This window comes from Medicago sativa, chromosome 3 (assembly GCF_051527215.1).
Source record: "Medicago sativa cultivar Bolivia chromosome 3, Bolivia_mono, whole genome shotgun sequence".
Taxonomy (NCBI): Eukaryota; Viridiplantae; Streptophyta; class Magnoliopsida; order Fabales; family Fabaceae; genus Medicago; species Medicago sativa.
Window position 1 is genome coordinate 87,641,856 of NC_140751.1, and position 21,628 is coordinate 87,663,483.

At 34.0% G+C, this 21,628-nt stretch overlaps 3 protein-coding genes and 1 pseudogene across 6 annotated transcripts; 1 reads left to right on the forward strand and 3 right to left on the reverse strand.

Moving 5' to 3' along the window:
• Positions 1-928: 928 nt before the first annotated feature.
• On the reverse strand, positions 929-7,347 carry LOC146941479 (uncharacterized). 4 transcript variants are annotated; one of them, XM_085755272.1, is made up of 7 exons: positions 7,294-7,347; positions 7,032-7,175; positions 6,777-6,935; positions 4,263-5,797; positions 2,491-2,766; positions 2,195-2,369; positions 929-2,090 (listed from the first exon to the last, which is right to left on the reverse strand). In XM_085755272.1, the coding sequence occupies exons 2-7, from the start codon at positions 7,162-7,164 to the stop codon at positions 1,129-1,131; spliced, it is 3,240 nt and encodes a 1,079-aa protein (XP_085611398.1). In that variant the 5' UTR covers positions 7,165-7,175; positions 7,294-7,347; the 3' UTR covers positions 929-1,128. The 4 variants fall into 4 exon arrangements, with proteins under 4 accessions (XP_085611398.1, XP_085611397.1, XP_085611396.1 ...); XM_085755271.1 differs by having other exon boundaries at positions 2,491-2,775; XM_085755270.1 differs by having other exon boundaries at positions 6,777-7,175.
• Positions 7,348-9,439: 2,092 nt separating this feature from the next.
• LOC146941480 (sugar carrier protein C pseudogene) lies at positions 9,440-10,937 on the forward strand (annotated as a pseudogene).
• Positions 10,788-11,863, reverse strand: LOC146941481 (sugar carrier protein C-like). The gene is made up of 2 exons (XM_085755275.1): positions 11,442-11,863; positions 10,788-11,020 (listed from the first exon to the last, which is right to left on the reverse strand). The coding sequence occupies exons 1-2, from the start codon at positions 11,670-11,672 to the stop codon at positions 10,865-10,867; spliced, it is 387 nt and encodes a 128-aa protein (XP_085611401.1). The 5' UTR covers positions 11,673-11,863; the 3' UTR covers positions 10,788-10,864.
• Positions 11,864-12,168: 305 nt separating this feature from the next.
• On the reverse strand, positions 12,169-13,004 carry LOC146941482 (sugar transport protein 1-like). The gene is made up of 2 exons (XM_085755274.1): positions 12,661-13,004; positions 12,169-12,533 (listed from the first exon to the last, which is right to left on the reverse strand). The coding sequence occupies exons 1-2, from the start codon at positions 12,788-12,790 to the stop codon at positions 12,187-12,189; spliced, it is 477 nt and encodes a 158-aa protein (XP_085611400.1). The 5' UTR covers positions 12,791-13,004; the 3' UTR covers positions 12,169-12,186.
• Positions 13,005-21,628: the final 8,624 nt, after the last annotated feature.

The window sequence follows — 21,628 nt, forward strand, 5'->3', positions numbered from 1 at the left end:
CAGGCCAGCAAAAGAAAAGGAGTTATTATAACTTTATTATAAATTTTATTAGAAGAGTGATACATATATTTTTTTTTGACAAATAGAAGTGTGATTTTTGAACAACCAAAACGTGTCAGTTTTTGAAACAATCATATAAAAATACATATAAAGTTCAATGTTAGTTTGATTAAGAGAGAATTTTTTTTATTAAATTGACAATCTTATGAAAATACGGCGTCGAATAATTCTTCTGTTGTCAAAAAACTTTTATCATTTTTTAGTCAACAAACATAATGAATTATAAATCCCCTAAAAAAAGACATAATTTGTTACTAAATTTTTCTGAGTACAACCACACAACTAATTGAACCAAAGTCTAACACAAGTAATGGATGCACATAAGCATGATAAGTATGAGTGTTACAAATTCCAGCGTACAATTCAATTTCTGTATTTTATTAAAAAAAAAAAAAAATACAAACCAATACTTCAATTGTAAGAATGAAATTCGTGATAAGAATAAAAACGCAAATATTAATAAGCCAAAATCCCAATAAAGTAAAACCAGAAAAGACAAATAGGGTTTTTTTACAAAAAAAAATAAAAATAAAAACGTAACTATTAATAAGCAAAAATCCCAATAAAGTTGCTAACTAATCAAGCAATACTAAATGATAAGCTCTACCAAATTTGTGGAAATTTTATATTATGAAAATGTCTCGAATACTTAAAGCATTTGTTGCACCGAAACCTCATTATACCTAGAGGATTTGTTGCACCGAAACCTCGTTACCTAATGCACAAACATGGTATGTAATTTTCAAACATTCCATTTTTAAGCTGTTATAGAAAATGGTAAAGATTACATGTCTTTAAGTTCTCAGAGAAAACATGCAATCTAAGCCCGATGCTTGTTTATTATTATGGTCACACCACACAAGCAATATTGAGTAAGTACGCACAATGTAGATAATAAAGAAAAGAAATGCTGACAGGGTTATATACAAAACATGGTAAGAGTTAAGGATCAAATTCTGCAGTATCTATGTCTGATAAAAGATAATAAAGAGCACTAATGCATGAAAGAAAATTTATTCATTCATATAATCCAACTCTTAGCAGTTTCTTGCCCAACAAGCTCCTCTTCTATACATGTTCCCAATCTGATGCAAAGCCATCAGAGTGATAATTAGGAAGCTGAAACTTGTAGGTTCTGCAGTGCTCAGCTTCTTCAATATCCTCCGAATCCAGATGAATCTCCTTTGGAATTGATTTGTCCACAGCAGTGTAAGAATTGAGATTGGCATCCAAACTTTCACCCTCTAATGCATCTTTTGTAGTTATTGTGTCCTCGATTCCTTTGCCAGAAAATTCAAACAGTTTCTCTGTTGAAGATACAGAGCTTGAATCTTCAGCAGCCCGGGATTTAAGAATATGAAATCTAGCCAAAACAGATGTCTCATAATCAGCCTTGCTTTTCCCAAGAATGGGAAAATCCTGACAGAAATTAACCTCGTTTTGATTATCTATTTCTCTAGATGCCAACTTGTCTGCTATGTTTGATGGTGTCTCCAAATCATTAGCATTGATGCATGACTGATCGGCTCGGGATTTAATAACATTGTATCTGGCAAAAACAGATGTCTCATCGTCAGCCTTGTTTTTCCCAGGAATGGGAAAATCCTGACAGAAATTGACCTGGTTTTGATTATCTATTTCTCTAGACACCAACTTGTCTGCTATGTTTGATGGTGTCTCCAAATCATCAGTATTGATGCATGGCTGATCAGCTCGGGATTTAATAACATTGTATCTGGCCATAACAGAAGCCTCGTCGTTTCCAGCCGCCTTCTTGTTTGTGCCAGAAACAGCATAATTCCGGATGAAACTATACAAGCTTTGACTACCCTCTGCTTCAGGTGTCAGTGAATTAGGCCTGTTCATGTCAGAACAAAATTTCAACTGAGAGAGTTCCTCTGGATTTATAGCACGTAAGCCAGTCAAATCCTGGGCAGAAGAACCAGAATTTGGACATTTGTTCACTTCGATTGCAGAATTTTGACTTCTTAAACTAGGAATGACCTCAGATTTTGATTGCTCCTCCATGTCTACAGCATCATTATATAAGATAGAAAAGAAAAACATTAGCTTTAGCTTCAAAAAATCAAGGATAAAAAATGAGTCATATTGAGACTAGGAACAAATTGCCAACCTCTTTGCTTGTAAGAGTGTTTCTCCATTTCAATCTTCATTTGATTATAGCGAGCTTTGAAAGAAACAGAACATATTGCAGCTTCAGCCTCGAGCCATAGATTTTTATACAATAAAGTCTGAGACTCCGTTGCTCCATCATCATCAAAATTCTCACTAAGAATATTCTTTATAGCCTATAAATCAAAAGTAGACCAAAACAATTGAATTTTTGAGTTCCACTGTAATATATCCCCCACTTTCTAGTTGAAGACCTGAATCAGGAGATAGAGAGTACTGGGTGAGATATCAAATTACCTTAGTCATGCTCTCTGCCTTTGTCATTTTTGCACTCCCGCTTGGGGCAATGGAGTCTGAAGGCATCCAATATGGCAGATCTGCTTGAGCAAGCAGATTTTCACGCTCATCATCTGTAGTCATGTTCTCTGCCTTTGTCGTTTCTGCCCCACCGCTTGGGCAAATGGAAGCCGAAGCCATCCAATGTGGCTTCCCGGATCCAAAACACAGATCTTTCTTTTGAGCAAGCAGATTTTCAAGCTCATCCATTGAGCTCTCCGATCCTATCTTGGTTAACTGGGCAGCCTTGAAACACACATTCAGAGAAAACATTTGGAGAACATACACAGGTGATAAAGTGCGAATAATATATTTTAAAAAGATCATGGTTAATAATACTACCTCCAATATCAACAACAACAACAACAACCAAGCCTTTTCCCTCTAAGCGGGGTCGGCTACATGGATCAAATTACGCCATAATGTTCTATCATAAACCATATTTTGGTCCAACTCATTTATATTTTCAAATCATTCCTAATGGTTTCTCTGCTAGTTTTTCTAGGTCTTCCTTTGCCTCTAGTGATCTGACTATCCTCCATCTGATCTACTCTCCTTACCACAAAATCTATAGGTTTTCGCTACATGTCCAAACCACCTAAGCCTATTTTCCACTATCTTTTCTACTATAGGTGCTATCCCAACTCCCTAGTATTATCATTTCTAAACCTATCCCATCTAGTCTTACAACACATCCAACGCAACATCCTCATCTCCGCTATGCTTATTTTATTACGGAACCAAAAAACTCAGAACCCTATCCTCATCTCTCAAAAAAAAATGGGTAACTAATATGTAAGACATCTTATATATTAGGCTGTAATTATTATGTTATTAGGCAAGAACAGTCAGTTATGTTTTAGGCAGCAGTTATGTAATTAGACCGGCAGTTATTTATTAGACAGATTTTAAAGAAATAGGAAACTGAAGGAAAAAAATGGTAGGCATTTCATTTGGGACAGGTTATTGGTTGGGAGAATGAAGCTCTCAAATTCTTGGAGGGAGAGACCCGAAACTCTAGAATTCCTTGGGAACCCATTGTGTAATTCTATTCTATAATCAATAAAAGTAAGTTATTTTAATTATATTTCTATGTTTGGTACCGGTTTCTATCATAATATTGCCAACACACTATGAATTAGAAGAAAATTACTATATACATCATATATAGCAGCATATATCTTTTTATGTTATTACATTTTATAAAATTAAGTATGTATCGATCTTTGTTATCTGTTTCTTCTTGTTACACTTTACTTTTCTGTTTTTTTCCCTACCACACAAGCACTCTTTGAGCTATATTACAATCCATTTTTCAATCCAAACATAGGAAAACACATCAAAATCACTCTAATCACATGGGCTGTAATGTTTACAAGGCCAAATTGCCCCGGTGACCTCATGTTTTTAAGCTTCAAACGAAGTTTAATCCTATAGATGGGGACTTTAAAGTATTCATTCAGTAATTTCTTTGTTTGATGCAATAGCTATAATCATATTGAATGAAGGCCAGTTTACTGTGATGGACAGCAAAGGTGTTTATGTAAGTCTGGAAAGTTTTCGTTTTCTATGCTAAATGTTTGGAAATAAATGAATTTCAGTTTTTGTTTAATTCATATCATCAATCAATAAGGCAAATAAATATAAATTTCCAGTAACTCGTATAAAAAAGTATTTCAGATATCCTCTGCTGGGCTGTGGGTTATTATTGAATAGAAGAAACAAGGACATACCTGTTGAGGCTCACATGATTCCACAGTACATCTGGAAGTTTCTGGCTGATGGAAAAGACATTCTTGATCTGGGTTAACTTGCTCAGCATTCTTCAAAACACAAGTATTAAGATTACTGATCACATTTCTAAGGATGTTGCAATCTCGTTCTTCCAGTTCAGAGGCATCAGTTGAACAATGATTAAGAAGCAATTGTGACAAATTTTGCATGGTACCAACCAGCATCTGGACATCCAATTTCTCAGTTGATACTTTCCCAGCTGATTGTTTAGGTGTAGCAGGTGCATCTCCCACTGAGGAAGACAAAGACAAGGCATGTCCTTCGATATGAGATGTACCAGACATTGAGCATATATTTTTATTGCATCCAGCATCTACACCACCTATGCCTAAGGTATGTAGTTTTTGAGTCATCAACTTGTTTTCCTCTGTAACTTGACGCTCATCATGTGAAGATCCAGACTTACCATCAATTGGCTTGGTTGGTGGTACACTATTTTCCTTCAGTTTGGTATCATATTGATGTTGAAGCCCGTAATCACAACATGGCTCCGAGTGAAAAGGTCCAGCACCCACTGCACCATCTGACTTGCAATCTTCAGATGCAAACCTTGTTTCTGAAAATTTCCTGGGAGAACCTGCTGAACTTGTTTCCTGATCAACAATTGGAATGTGCATTTGGAAGCCGTTGTCCCATGGCTTTTTGACATTACTTTCGTGAAGAAAATTCTGAGGGTCTTGAGTAACAGAACCAAAGTACTTTTCATTTTTGGGCAGATGGTCAGGAGGTAAGGCCTCAGAAGATCCATAATAAGAAAAATGAGCATTAGGAGCTCCTTTCCAGCAAGGTGAGTCTACAGAAGGATTACATGGATCACCACCACACTGAATAGCATTATCAATAGAATTGACACCCTGAATAGCATCGAGTCTCAAGCTTAAATGACCGAGATTTGGATTAGGATTTTGAAATTCATGCCTTGCTTTATGCAGATAATCCACAACATCCCCTGAAACGTTCATGTCTGGAATCATTGCATTGTTTGATGAGGAATGTTCACTTCTATCTAGATGCATGCGGAGATGATCTAAACCAAAGTAACCAGCAGTCCCAAGACTAGGCTTGGGGTGAGCCTCCTTTATATCATAGAAATTATTGGGTTTAAGGTCTCCATCTGGCACAAAAATGCCAACGTTTAAATCTGTAACTGATCCTGTTATAGGTGCTGAAGAAACTGTATCAACTCTTGATAGCTTATCTTGCTTCCCCAAGTGTTTGTCATATACACCACTATATGAAAAGTGGTGGTTCCCTGAATCCACAGCCAGTTTCAGAGGGGCCTCATGATGAGTATCTGGAGACAACGAAGGGGGTTGCAAAACTGATGTATGCGAAAAATCAACTGGCATGGGTTTGGTAGTTCTCCACCAGCAAGATTTCTCATCTATGCGATCCACACTTTTAGGCAAGCTATGTTTCTCCCAACCAGTCATATGTGGAACCTCACCATGACTGTCAGTTATATCTTGACACCCTGCATTTAAAATAAAAACTACACTTATTTTGACATAGATGAAAATTTGGTTTGCTATTATTTGGCATCACCAAATAGAATTATTTCTTTTGTTACTTAATTGTCCCTTTGAGAACATTTTTCAATAATACTTTTCAATCTCTGTTTTAATTAGAAACAAAGAGAGAGCATTGATCTTACCAACTTGAAAGAAAGCTTACCTTGAAAAATATTTTCAGAAGATGACATTTCAATTGGAGAAAAACGCCTTATTACAAGTTCGAAAAATCAACTTTTTATTACTGACTAACAGTAAAAATGCTTAGCTGACAAAAAACATTTGCATATAAACTACTGTTACATTTATATGTTCCCTTCTTCAGGCTTGCTTATTTCAAATGAATTATGTATTCCATTCTTCATGTGTGCTTATTTCAAATACATTATGCAGTCTTTCTTAGGAAAACTTCGCCTAATGAGAGACAACATACATACATATTCTGATATAAATACTATCAACATCCCAGATTTTTGTCTGAACTATTTTATATTACATAAAATAATTATAAAATTAATCCAATGACGCTCAACATCCCAGATTTTTGTCTGAACTATTTTATATTACATAAAATAATTATAAAATTAATCCAACGATGCTGATATTGTCTATATATTGTATTACATTCAAATTACAAAAGAGTTTCTCCACGAGTGCGATGATGCGCTGTTAAAATTTTCAAAAATCCCTTTGCTTTCCCTGTAGCACAGATGGAAGGAGACACGTATGTGTTTGACACCAATACAACACTCATACATGTAATCATTACATTTGTTTAAGTTATTTGTTCAAATTACTTTAGTGTTGACCTGTCAGTGTCGTGTCTGGCGTCTATGCAAGTGATTCATAGAATCATAGGTTGATTTTGATCAACTCTAATATCTCAACAATTACAACGAGGTCATGAAACTAGAAAATCACAAAACAAAGTAGCAAACATACCTAACTTCATCTTCAACCTTTCATCAACAGCAGAACCAGTAAAATTAGTTTGATTCGAGCCAAAACTACTACTCCCAACACCAATCTGATTACCTTTACCAGCAAACCCAAACTCATAAGGCTTCTTACCATAATCAAATCGAGAAGGCCCGTCCGAAGCTGTAAATCCATAATAGGAATTCCAAGGATCAGATGAATTGAAATATTGTTGCGAATTTGTTCCATCTGAATAGCCAAATTGGTTAGAAGAATCACCAGAAACAGAATCAGATTCTTTGATTGGATTTGAATATTGATGATTAACAACGCTAAAAGGTGTAGCAGAAGCTGATAAATTTGATGAAGCAGCGTAATAGGGCCAATCGTTGTATGACCCAAAACCCTTCATTGTTTAACGATCTGGTTATGATTGATAATCAACAATGAAAGTTAATTAATTAATTAACATCATCATCATAAACAAAAATACGAAAGAAATTATTTGAAATTGAAATTGAAATTGCGTAATGTTACGTACCGAAGAGGAAGAGCATGCGGAGAAAGAAAATTGCAATGTGAGTGTGAAGGGTTTGAGTGTGATATTTCAGTTTCGCTTTTTATGATTTTTTTTTATTACTATAATATTAATTAACAAACTTTTTTTGTGACTATAATAATACAGTAAATTCTGCTTAGCTCTCGTAGTCGTAGTCGTTCATATCCTGTTGTTGCAACGCAAATCTGTTACAATTTTCCACGAAATTGAGGGTCAATCAAATCTATAAAAATCTGATTTTTTTTTTTTTGAAGAATAAAAATCTGATTTATTAATTTCTAGATTTTTAAATTTAAATTAATTAAATATTTTATTTCATCTGTTTTTTTTAAGGAATTATTTCATCTGTTTTGTTTTCCAAGTGATTTTTAAATCAAAAATACGGAGTGGAAATATTCTCGACTGAATTAGTCATTCCGATCACATTTATAAACAATTTTTTTTCATTCTTTTTTGAAAAAACAATCTTACATATTTTATTATTATATATAAAAGTTCTCAAGTCTCTTAAGCAAATTTTTGGAGAGAAAATGTTGCAAAGTTTTGAGCAAAAAAGTTGTTATGAGTTTACAATTTTTTTTTTGCCTTTTTATTTTTTTCAAAAATGATTTTAAAACTCTTATATATATATATATATATAAATGTTTGTAAGTCTCTTAAGCAAATTTTTTGAGCCAAAAAAGTTGTTAGGATTTTATTTATTTTTTTTGAAAAATTGATCTTACACTTCTTATATATAAAAATTCTTAAGCCTCTTAAACAAACTTTTTGGAGACCTAGTGGGAGTTGGATTTTTTGTCTTCTAGTACATCACGTGGCGTGGAATGATGGGTCTACGTGGCACAATATTAGTCTTGCTTGACTTAACATAAGGACCAATGGCAAAAGTTTTAGATAATGCAAAGACCAATGCAAAAAAAAAAAAAATGCAGGGATTAATGTCAAAATGTGATGAAAGTGTGGACCGATGACATATTTAAGCCATAAAATAATAAATAATGTTACATAGAGGTTACTAACTTACTCTCACCCAAAAACATAAAAGAATAAGTTAGCAAGCATACTCCCACTTCCTTTTGACCCAAAACCCACTTTTCACTATTTTATGTCATTTAAAATTGAAGGATAGTTTTATTAATTTAACTTTATTGTTTTTTTTACAAAAAAAAAACACAATTGTTTTTGCTTTCTTTTAGTTTTTTTTTACTGCAAAAAACTTGGTGCATTTTATTTTTTTATTTATAATAAGAGTAGAGATGTGAGATTAAGGCTTAACATGAACGTGGCAACTAGGAGGACATAAAACCACCCTTACTAAAGTATGGGCAACTTCATTGGTTTGTCTCTAAATAAACCTAACATCAGAGACTACTAAATCGAAAGCTACAAGGTGTTTACAATCGATGATCACTACGTTGTAGTTAGAAACGCCATGTTTACTACCACAGAGACTGCCCACCACTGTTTTCAAACCGAACTCAAAGTCCATTATACCCAACTGAAGGTCACGCGCCCACGTAAGTGCGATAACAAATCTAAAGACTCCCCTAAATCTACATCAAGGAGCAGAGCCAACCACTATGTTTTAGCCAACACAAAATTACTCTCATCATCTCGAATGCACGTACAAAGTCTAACTTTGTTCAGAGCATGAAAAAAATGAAACATCTACATTACATTTGTACCTGCCAAGACTCCGTTTATGCCATTGCAACTCATCGTGAGTATTAGGTTGTCTGATAGTGTGGTTACACATAATTTGGGCATTCAACCAACTAGCAAGGAGAAAAATTGCCCGTACACAAATTGTTTAAGCCTATTTGATGATATTATTTCATACCTTATTGTTCCTATGATTCCAATTACTCCAAAGGGTCACACCAAAAACTTGCTGTTGCGACTTATCAAAATGTTGCAAAACAACAAACACATTCGACGTGAAGCCTACCTTAGGATCGAGAACGGACAACTGTGCATTCCATAACCCGGTACACTACCAAAAAAGAATACTTTTGCTACACATAAAAAAGAGATGAGCACTGTCTTCAACAAATTCTACACACGTCGCTCATTGATCGTGGAACTTAACACCTTTTGTTTGCAACTAAACTCTCATAGGCAGGCAATTCCGACAAGCTCCCCACAAAAATTCTTCACCTTCAATGGTAATTTCAACTCTACCTTTTTCGATTAATGACATGATAATGAATTAATGTATAGGTGGAGTTACGGCAATGGATCCATTCTTAATAAAGTTCTTTACAGATGTTTACGCTAAGCAGCTAAACATTAAGCCTGCAGATAATCAATACTGCAAATTCGACAGTCAGACACTAACGTTGTTTACATCCTCTTTGTATTTGGCCGCTCTTGTGGCTTCTCTTGGAGCATCCACCGTAACTAGAATCTTTGAAAGACGTCTTACCATGCTCTTTGGTGGTGTTCTTTTTCTCGCCGGAGCTGCCATGGATGGATTCGCTGAAAAAGTGTGGATGCTTTATGTTGGCTGCATGTTGCTTGGTTTTGGAATAGAATGTGCTAACCAGGTAAAAATATTATGTGGTTAATTTTTAATGAATAAACACTTAGATTAATGTACATCAATCAACCATGAGTATGTTTTTATTCCAGATAGATTAGAAAGAGTATGTTTTGTTTCCAGACAGATAAAAAAAAAACATGAACAAAAATTGCAAGGATACCATAATTGCTTCTACCTTTCTGCTTTTATTACTGTTTGAAATAAAATATATCACGAAATTAAGTTGTGTGCGTAAATTGTTAACTACTATTTTCTTTTTTGACAAATGTTAATTACTCATATTGTTATATATAGTTCAACTGATTTATTATTTAGATAGTTTACTAATGTTGCATATTTTTTACAATAGTCTGACCAATCTATATGTCTGAAGTTGCGCCCTACAAGTATAGAGGAGCTCTTAACATGATGTTCCAATTGGCAATAACTATAGGCATTTTTGTGGCCAACATCCTCAATTATTTTTTTGCAAACATGAAGAACGGGGAAGGATGGCGATATAGTTTGGGATATGCTGGAGTTCCCGCGATAATGATCATTATTGGTGCAATCTTTCTTCCTGATTCACCAAGTTCATTGATTGAAAGAGGTCTAGATGACGTAGCTAAAAAGGAGTTGATTAAGATTAGGGGAACTTCATATGTTGATGATGAGTTCAACGATTTACTTGCAGCAAGTCAAGCCTATAAAGCCATCAAACACCCTTTGGTCTATTTTGTTGACGAGGCAGTATAGGCCTCAACTTACCATGGCCACAACTATTCCATTCTTCCAGCAACTCACTGGCATGAATGTCATCACATTTTATGCTCCAGTTTTGTTTAAAACTATCGGATTTGGTGCTAATGCTCCCCTTATGTCAGCCATGATCACCGGAGGCTGTAATGCATTAGCAACGTTTGTTTCAATTCTCACTGTTGATAAGTTTGGGAGACGTACTCTATTCTTAGAAGGAGGAGCTCAAATGTCTATTTGCCAGGTACATTAATTAAATAACTCCCTTAATTTAATTTATGAAATATTTAATCGACATGGACCCCAAGACCATGCGAAACCCATAACATACACGCATATGCTTATCACAAGAAGCAATGCATACCACTTTGGCAGCTCACCAGGATTTCCATCAACTCCAAATTTAGATGCAATGGCCACGGCTACAATGATCTGTGCCAAAGCCAAAATTAATAAATTTGTATTAGCAACAAAATATAAGTACCGTTTAAAGACTATAAAAAGTATACAAATTGTTATGTGTTATTTGCCTAACCACCGACGCTAGCGCAAATCATTAGTCTACATTATGTGTGTTGTGAATTTCAAAGTTCATATGATAATTGATATGAACAAATAAACTAAAATAAAATTAGGCAACAAATAAATTTTCCAAAGGTATATTGACAAAAAGTGTGTCAAAACGCTTCTCAATACGATAAACAAAAAATTAGTAGGTTTCTCAATACTAAGAGTTGAAAATACCAAAATAGTAAAATCTATTTTTTTTTTTTGTGAATCAATAGTCAAATCTAATTTAATGTCGATTAAATATTTCAAAAATTAAATTAAGGGAGTTATTTAATCAATGTACCTGGCAAATACACATTTGAGCTCCTCCTTCTAAGAATAGAGTACGTCTTCCAAACTTATCAACAGTTAGAATTGAAACAAACGTTGCTAATGCATTACAACCTCCGGTGATCATGGCTGACATAAGGGAAGCATTAGAACCAAATCCGATAGTTTTAAACAAAACTGGAGCATAAAATGTGATGACATTCATCCCAGTGAGTTGCTGGAAGAATGGAATAGCTGTGGCCATGGTAAGTTAAGGCCTATACTGCCTCGTCAACAAAATAGACCAAGGGTGTTTGATGGCTTTAGAGGCTTGACTTGCTGCAAGTAAATCGTTAAACTCATCATCAACATCTGAAGTTCCCCTAATCTTAATCAACTCCTTTTTAGCTACGTCATCTATACTTGTAGGGCGCAACTTCAGACATATAGATTGGTACAGACTGTTGTAAAAAATATTCAACATTAGTAAACTATCTAAATAATAAATCAGTTGAACTATATATAACAATATGAGTAATTAACATTTGTCAAAAAAGAAAAGAGTAGTTAACAATTTACGCACACAACTTAATTTCGTGATATATTTTATTTCAATTTGTAATAAAAGCAAACAGGCATACAATTATGGTATCCTTGCATTTTTTGTTCATGTTTTTTTTTAATCTATCTGGAATAAAAACATACTCTTTCTAATCTATCTGGAATAAAAACATACTCATGGTTGATGTACATTAATCTAAGTGTTTATTCATTAAAAATTAACCACGTAATATTTTTACCTGGTTATCACATCCTATCCCAAAACCAAGCAACATGCGACCAACATAAAGCATCCACACTTTTTCAGCGAATCCATTCATGGCAGCTCCGGCGAGAAAAAGAACACCACCAGATAGCATGGCAAGACGTCTTCCAAAGATTCTAGTTACGGTGGATGCTCCAAGAGAAGCCACAAGAGCGGCCAAATACAAAGAGGATGTAAACAACGTTGGTGTCTGACTGTCGAATTTGCAGTATTGATTATCTACAGGTTTAGTGTTTAGCTGTTTAGCGTAAACATCTGGAAAGAACTTCATTAAGAATGAATCCATTGCTGTAACTCCACCTATACATTAATTCATTATCATGTCATTAATCAGATAATTATTGTCACATGAACAATTCTTGAGACATATTTTGTCAAACACTTAAATGGAAAAAAAAAAGAAGAAAAAAAAATTAGAATATTGTACCTGAAATGCCAAGATCATAACCAAAGATTAAGCCTCCACATGCTGCAGTCATGCAAATGATGAACACCCTAAAGGTGAATTCTCCCGGATATTCTTTTCCAGATCCTTGTGCTATGTAACCTCCAGCCATTGTGTTCTTTCAAATCACAAAGAAAGTTAAGAGTTTAGAAAACAAAAAAATAGAGAATTAAAAAAAGTTTAAAGAGTTTAGAAAGTAGAAACATGCTGTCAGGTATTGTTATTAATTATATACACAGCTAAGTTTTTATTTTTTATTTATTGACAAAGATTTTATTTATTGACAAAATAAACAACTTGAGTTAATTTTGTATGTATTCCTAAAACTTCACTCCATAACTTAACATAGAGACTCATCCATATTTCTTTTTTTTTTTTGGTTACTGACTCATCCATATTTCAATCAAAAGTTTAAAATAATAGCATATATATTCTTAGATTGACATAAAAAAAATTCTTACGTTTTTGCATTAATTTAGAAAATTTTAAGAATACAAATATACCTTTCTGTTTTTATGGTTTGATCAAATCCTAATCCTGTTTTTGAATTTTTTTTAAAACAAGCAAAACCTTTTCTTAATTTGTATTTACGTATGTTCCTACTTTTTAAAACAAAAGCTACTCAAGTTAAAAAGAGTTATTAAATTTTAATAATTATATGTGTACTCCACACTTAACAAACTTGATGAAAAGTAAATTTTCACAATGCGTAAAAAAAAAAAAGAGAATAAATTTTCTCAAAACAGATTCAATCCAAACAAACTTCAAAATAAATTTAATACCAAAACTTCCATAAACTAAAAGTACATGGATACTGTTGATGTTGTACATATATGTGTGTGTGAAATCAAGTAAATCATGCAAAGGGAAAAGAAATTTGAGAGCAAAATTGATGTGAAGTGCTTAGCAAAAAGGAAAATAGGAATGTTTTACGTACCAAAGAGAAAGAGCATGTGCATAAACAAAACTAAAGTGAAGTGCTTAGCAAAAAGGAAAATAGGAATGTTTTACGTACCAAAGAGAAAGAGCATGTGCATAAACAAAACTAAATCATGCAAAGGGAAAAGAAATTTGAGAGCAAAATTGATGTGAAGTGCTTAGCAAAAAGGAAAATAGGAATGTTTTACGTACCAAAGAGAAAGAGCATGTGCATAAACAAAACTTCGATGAAACAACTGAAGGTTTGAGTTGAGTCCACTATTATATAATTTCGTATCCATAATTTGTTACAAATGATAATTTGAACCGTTTACCTAAAAAATTGGGTGCATCTTATCCATAAAATAAACTTGCTAGTTCGGTGAATTAGGTTGAAGTTTTTCAAATTTGAAATTATTCAATTATTTTGATTTGTTTTGTTTCAAAGTGTTTCTTTGGGTAATCTTTATCTTTGATTAACAAAATAAATAATCTTTGAAGCAATAATTGAATGCTAAATAAAGCTTAAATACTACTTCAAAAAAAAAAACTTAAATACAAACCTCTTATGCCAACATCCAGTTTAAATAAAAAAAAACCATCAATTGAAGCAATTTTCCGATAATCTATTTGTTTTTTAAAGTTTCTTTTATTTTTTTGAGATTTCTTTTAAGCTTCTCTCTCTTTTTTTTTCCCTAATAATTTGTTTCATGCTTCTCACACACGCACTATAGTCTTGTTCTTGACAAAACACACGCACATAAGAAACAGATTGATAAAATGTTGATTATTAAAAATAGAAACATGCATATTGAACTCTACCAAAAATTTACAAATAGTTATTGTTCTTGACAAAACACACGGACATTAGAAACAAGTTGATAAAATGTTGATTAAAAATAGAAACATGCATATTGAACTCTACCAAAAATTTACAAATAAATCTTGTTCTTGATGAAACACATGCACATTAGAAACAAATGGATAAAAATAGAAACATGCATATTGAACTCTACACAAAAATTTACAAATAATTCTTTTTTTTTCCAATTTAATCATTTAATTGTATCATATGGTTTCATAATGATCATCCCAACTAAATATTATATAAATTGGATATTTATGGTTACGTAATTTTATAATTGTATTACTATATTTTTATTTTGCTAATTATTGTCATATGCTAAAATTATTTTATTTCATCCTTTATATTTTATTTGATGGAATATATACATGATTTTTATGGGTTGAATTTTTCATTATTCATTTTGTACGCTTAAACAAATTTGCATCTAAGAATGCTACTATGCTAGTATATTGTTGATGTTATTGAAAAATATAAGAATTTTTAATATATATTTGTTTGAAAAATATATGAATTTTTATTATATTTGTTATATTATTGGTAAAAGATAAACATAGTTTGTTACTCCCCACAAAAACATAATTCTTTACTACTATTTAAAAATAACAAACATATATATCTATTAGGGGTGTTCAAAACCGAACCAACCCAATAAAAAAAACCGCAAACCGAATCAACCCAAACCAAAACCGCAAAAAACCACTTATGGTTCGGATGTAATCGGATCATTTTCTTACTCAACGCATGGTTTGGTTTGGTTTACGGTTTTCATTTTACCAACCGAACCAAATCAAACCAAACCGCAACATAAGAAAAATATTAATTTTTTTTTTGGTACAAAGAAAAATATTAATTAAACATATGTCACCTAGACCAATACTCCTATAAACTCAATGAAAACTTTTATAAAATGACATATTTTTTCTCTTGTTTAGTTCCTTCTTTGCTTTTTATTTCAAAAACGTATTTTATGTGTTGCTTGTACTTTTAGAGAATGTTAAATTCTTAGTATTTTGCATTTCTTACAAAATATGATTACTTTTTGTCCACGTTTTTAACTTGGTCTATGTCGTTGGAAACATTGTAAAATGAAACTTAAATTGTAATGTTTGATGAAATTTAAAACATTGGGAAAAATATGTTCCGTTTCGGCTTTTTAACTTAATTTTAATGTTGGAAACAAAAAATTATATCGTCTTGAAAAAACCACACTAACCGATCCAAACCATACCGCATTGGTTTGGTTTGGTTCGGATTTTATTTTTAAAGTTAACCGAACCAAACCAAACCGCATGCTTTTTTATCTTGCGGTTCGGATGACTTTTACCCTCAAAACCGAACCAAACCACACCGCGAACACCCCTAATATCTATAACAACATATAAAGGGAATGATTTTTATGGGCTGAATTTTTCATTATTTCAGTTACGCCCTTAAACAAATTTATTTTAAGAAATTATTGGTGTTATTGAAAAAAAATATGAACTTTATTATATTTGTTATATTGTTAGTGAAATATAAACAGTTTGTTACTATTTAAAAGTAACACATCTATACATATAATTTTAATAAAAATCAAAATTTGATATAAAACATTGCGTATAATTTACATGTTAGCGCAACAGAAAAGCAAGCAAACGGACACGTTTGAACGCTAGTATTAAATAATTTTTTTTGGCTTTCTCACCGGTTTTCGATCCACCAATGATGGACGACTAATCCGGCTCATGCGTAGAGGCATGCGCACTGGCCAAGCGTTGTTCCCCGTGGGAATCGAACCCGCTATTACCCGGATACGTCCTTGGAAGGAGCTCATTGCCACCGGAACCCAAGCAACTTGGTTAGTATTAAATAATTTTTTATTGAAAAGGAAATATCAAATAGTGTAAAATTAAATCTTTTAATAATATCAAATAGTTTAAAAAAAAAATCTTTTAATATTTGGAACTTAATTTATTCAATTACTATAGTTTTGATTATTAGATTGTCAAATTTTGATACTCGTTAGGGAAATTATCTATGTCTTTACCCGCGGAGTATCGAGTTGATTCTAGAAGTTACTACATATTTAGTGTTTTCGTTAGGGAAATTATCTATGTCTTTACCCACGGAGTATCGAGTTGATTCTAGAAGTTACTACATATTTAGTGTTCTTTTTTGTGTGGTGGCCGGGGATTGAACCTCAGACCTTGCATATATTATTGCATTGTTTCTATCAACTTAGCTAAACTCTATCAACTGAGCTAAGACACATATTTAGTGTCTATTTGGTCCTTGAAATTATGCAGATATTATTAACTTGACTTTCTCTAAAGTGGAAGGCTAACTTAACATCTTATGAAAGTAGAGGAACAAATTGGTACATCTACACCCTAACAAAGTAATCGACGTTTACTTGTTGAATACTTAATAAATTGCTCTATGCATTGTCCGAGAATTATAGATTACGACCCTTGAATTCAAAGGGATAGACAAAAGAGAGAAAAGGAAGAGATTTCTGGATTGCGGAAATCCGAGGTGAGAAACAAACTGATATGCGGTATATATCGAGAAGTCAGATACAAATTAACACTTAAAATGTGGGAGTATTTTTTTGGATCAACCCCTGCCGTTCGGGTTTATGTGAGTGATTTCTCTTTCAACCCCTGCTTTGGTTCGGGTTTCTCAATGTTGGTTCAAGGCTTTATCTCCGCCACCGCATCCACCACCTTCATATCTTACTGTTATTGTTGTCATCTCAACCGAAACTGAAACGCATCTGAACGCCCCCTCGAAAGCTACCATGGTAACAATGTGTCGGGACTACAACAACACAGAGTTTGAGCTATGATGCTTTCGTTCGTGTTTTATTGTTTTCCATGTTATGCTTGATTTTTGTGTTTTGTGTTCCTTATTTTGCTTCAAGTTTGCACCCTATATGTTTGTTGAATTGTTTGGAAAGGACTCTAGTAAGAAGCTTAAAGCTATTATCACAACTGAGTTCACGGTCATCTCAAAGGTCTTGTCAATACGTGGCACAATTGGTCATCTCAAAGACCACTCATAGTCGATTTTTTGTGCGAACACCTGCAAATATCTTTTTTCGAAGTTGGATTAAATCAAAGACAATGGATCTCGAATTATTACTGACATTCGGTCATATGCACAAGATTTTTGTTTGGTTGTTAAGATTTGAATTTTGGTTTATTAACGCTCTATTGTCTTTTGAAAATTCTATATGTATCTTTAGTTTGCATCTAGCTATTTTGATCATTTGTACGGATTTCAATACATGGATTGGAAATGTCCTAATGCATCGTCATTTTGGTTGTACTGTGACTACTTTAATTTTCTGTAAAAAAAAAGGTGTGAATATCATTTAGGATTTTAATCTGTGTTCCCTCATTCCCATTTATGAGAATCAAGGAGGGAAATTAAATTATCCAATCAACGACAAGATCTACAAAATAATCCATAGTACAAATATAAACAATAGCCGTTCTCATGGCCAACATCTGCAAACATTATAAGATGGTGGTTCCAATCTGATGAGGTGGATTTGGCGTGTCACACTGTCACCATGACTTCTTATTAGCCTACATAAGATGATTCAGACTTCATTCTGTTGACCCCACACTACCATGTGAAACTCAGACCAGAAAGAATAATTTGTATATATTTTTTCTATATGCGGTACTGACCACAACTTACACACATATATACAATATTAAAGTGAAAAGCATAATACTAAAATAATGCTAGTAGTGCAAGACATAATGCTGGATTTAATGCTAGTCCTGATATCATGGAGACATGTTTCTAACTACCCCTGATATCATGGAGATATGTTTCTAACTCCCTCCCTCAAACTGGTGGTGAGTGGATCACGCCAAGTTTGTCTCTGATTTGGCTGAAACGAGTATGGCTTAATGGCTTGGTGAGACAATCTGCAATTTGATCAGTTGTGGGAACATAAGCCACAACAACTTCATTTTGTAGTACTTGGTCTCTGATATAATGAACATCAATTTCAATATGCTTAGAACGAGCATGCAGAACTGGATTAGAAGCCAGTGCCTTGGCACTTAAGTTATCACACCATAGTACGGGTTTCCTTAGCAATGGGAGTTTAAGCTCAGTAAGTAGTGAACGAATCCATGTTATCTCAGCAGCTAGGTCAGCTAGAGCTCTGTACTCTGACTCTGTACTTGATCTTGATACTACCTTTTGTTTTCTTGAGGACCAAGAGACAAGTGTTTCACCAAGGAACACACATTGACCAGCCATAGATTTTCTATCATCAACACTAGTGGCCCAATCTGCATCAGAGAAGCCTGTTATATCCAAGTCAGTGGATGGTTTGATGTGCAAGCAATGATTGATGGTGCCTTGGAGATATCTCAAGATTCTTTTTATGCCTTGCCAATGGTCAGTGGTGGGTGAACTCATGTATTGACTGAGTTTATTTACTGAAAAAGCTATGTCAGGTCTTGTGTGAGTGAGGTATTGTAGTCCTCCTATGGCTTGTCTGAACACAGTTGGATCTTTTAATTTCTCCCCCTCAACTGTGAATTGCCTACCTGTTATCATAGGTGTTGGACATGGTGAGGAATTATCCATCTTAAATTTCTTCAGCAGGTCACCTATATATTTGGATTGTTTGAGGTACATTCCACTTGAATCTCTTTGCACTTCTATGCCTAGAAAATAGTGTAATTGACCCAAATCCTTCAGAGAGAAGACATCATTGAGTTGTTTGATGAAAGCTTGAAGGAACCTATTATTGTTGCCTGTGATGATTATGTCATCCACATATATAAGGAGAAAGGTGATATGATCTTTACCTTTTAGAAGAAAGAGAGAAGAATCACTCTTTGTGTTTTGAAAGCCCCAGTTTAGCAATGCAGTTTTCAGACTATCAAACCAAGCTCTTGGTGCCTGCTTCAATCCATAAATTGCTTTAGATAGTTTGCATATGTGATTGGGCATGGTTGAATCAACAAATCCTTCTGGTTGATGCATGTATACTGTTTCTCGAAGATATCCATTTAGGAATGCATTGTTGATGTCTAGTTGTCTGACTTCCCAATTGAGGTGCACTGCAATTGAAAGGATAATTCTAACTGTGCTAGCTTTGACTACAGGACTAAATGTTTCTTCATAGTCAATTCCAGCTGTTTGTTGAAACCCTTTTGCAACTAGTCTAGCTTTCCTCCTTTCTATGGAGCCATCTGACTTGTATTTGGTTTTGAAAACCCATTTTGAGTCAACTATGTTTTCTTGATCTTGGTAGGGGACTAGTATCCATGTTTTATTGGACATGAGGGCTTGGAATTCCTTTTGCATTGCTTCTTTCCATAAAGGTCTTGTGAGAGCTTCCTTGGCATTTGCAGGTTCCATTGTGTCTTTGTGGGTCTCAATTAGTCCAACATAAGGTATCTTTGGTTTGTGAATGCCTGACTTACTCCTGGTATGAATTGTGTTTCCTGTATTTGTGTTCAGACTTGATTCATTCACATATTGTTGAGCTATGTCTGGTGACTCTTCATGAGTTGTGTCAGCTTCTGATGAACTATTATTTGTCTGTTCAGTGTCGCTGTTCACATCTTGAAAATGCTCAGTTTGAAGTGGTTCATTTTGTGCTTCTTCTGAATTCATCTCAACTGGAATTTCTTCTTCAGTCATTTGTGTGCTTTCATCATTGTTGGAATTACCTGCACTACACAAAGGAAAAGAAGTAGATGGATTGTTAATTGTTGTTTTTAAAGGACATCTTGTATTGAGAAACCCATCTTGGAATGGAAAGTGATCTTCGTTGAAGATGACATGTCTTGATATGAAAATCCTTCCATGAGAGTTGAGACATTTGTACCCTTTGTGAGAGTTGCTATAGCCTAAGAAGACACACCTAGTTGTGTGGAATTGTAGCTTATGTTGGTTATAAGGTTTGAGGCAAGGGTAACAAGCACAACCAAAAGGTTTTAGAAGTTTATAGTCAGGATCTTTATGAAGCATGAGTGAATAGGGACTCTCATTTTGAGTAACTTGTGATGGCAATCTGTTTATGAGATATACTGCAGTAGAGAAGGCTTCCCACCAATAATGTAAGGGCATTTTTGCTTGTGCAAGCAAGGTTAACCCAAACTCAGCTATGTGTCTGTGTTTTCTCTCAGCTCTTCCATTTTGTTGAGAGGTATATGGACATGACATTCTAAACTGTATGCCAGCTTCAATTGCAAGTTTTTGCACAGGTTTGTATTCACCACCACCATCACACTGAATTACTTTGATTTTTTTATTAAATTGATTTTCGGTCAAGTTTTTAAATTGAGTGAAAGCTTGCACAGTCTCAGATTTTTGTTTCAAGGGATAAATCCAAGTGAACCTACTAAAATCATCAACAAAGTGCACATAATATTTAAAACCAGAGGATGACATTATTGGTGCAGGGCCCCATACATCAGTGTGAACTAACTCAAGTGGTTCCTGAGCATGAGAGGAAGAAGACTTAAAAGGTAAAAGATGCATTTTACCATATTGGCATGCCTCACAAAAACTGAAATGATCACTAGGTGGTACTTTGACATTATAATTTCTTAAGACTTTATGTAATATTTTATTGTTTGGGTGACCAAGTCGCCTATGCCAGCTCTCCTTGACAGATACATATGCACTTGGGTTCCTTATGATTCCTGAGAGCTGGTACAATCCATCTTTAAGTACCCCTTTTAGTATTGCCTTCCCTGTTAACTTGTCCTTCACAAAGCAACAGTGTTTATCAAACTCAACAAGTATGTTATTGTCAGCAGCTAGTTTAGATACACTTAGTAGGTTTTTGGTGATATTAGGCACATATAAGATATCATGCATGTTAAGGGATTTAAGTTTAGATGAGCCTGTGGCTACAATTTCCAACTTCTCACCATTTCCAACAATTAGAGAATTCTTACCACAATGTTCTGATAGATCTTGAAATTTGTCAGTTTGGTGTGTCACATGGTTGCTTGCACCGCTATCAAAGTACCAATCATAATCTTGATCAGCTCCTTGTGATGCTAGGAATGCATTGTGTGCTGCTAGTTTGTCATCATCTGCTGAGTGGTTTGGCCTTGAGTAGGTTTTGTCAAACCTATAAAAACACTGCACTGCTGTATGACCAGTCTTTGAGCATACCTGGCAGGTTACTTT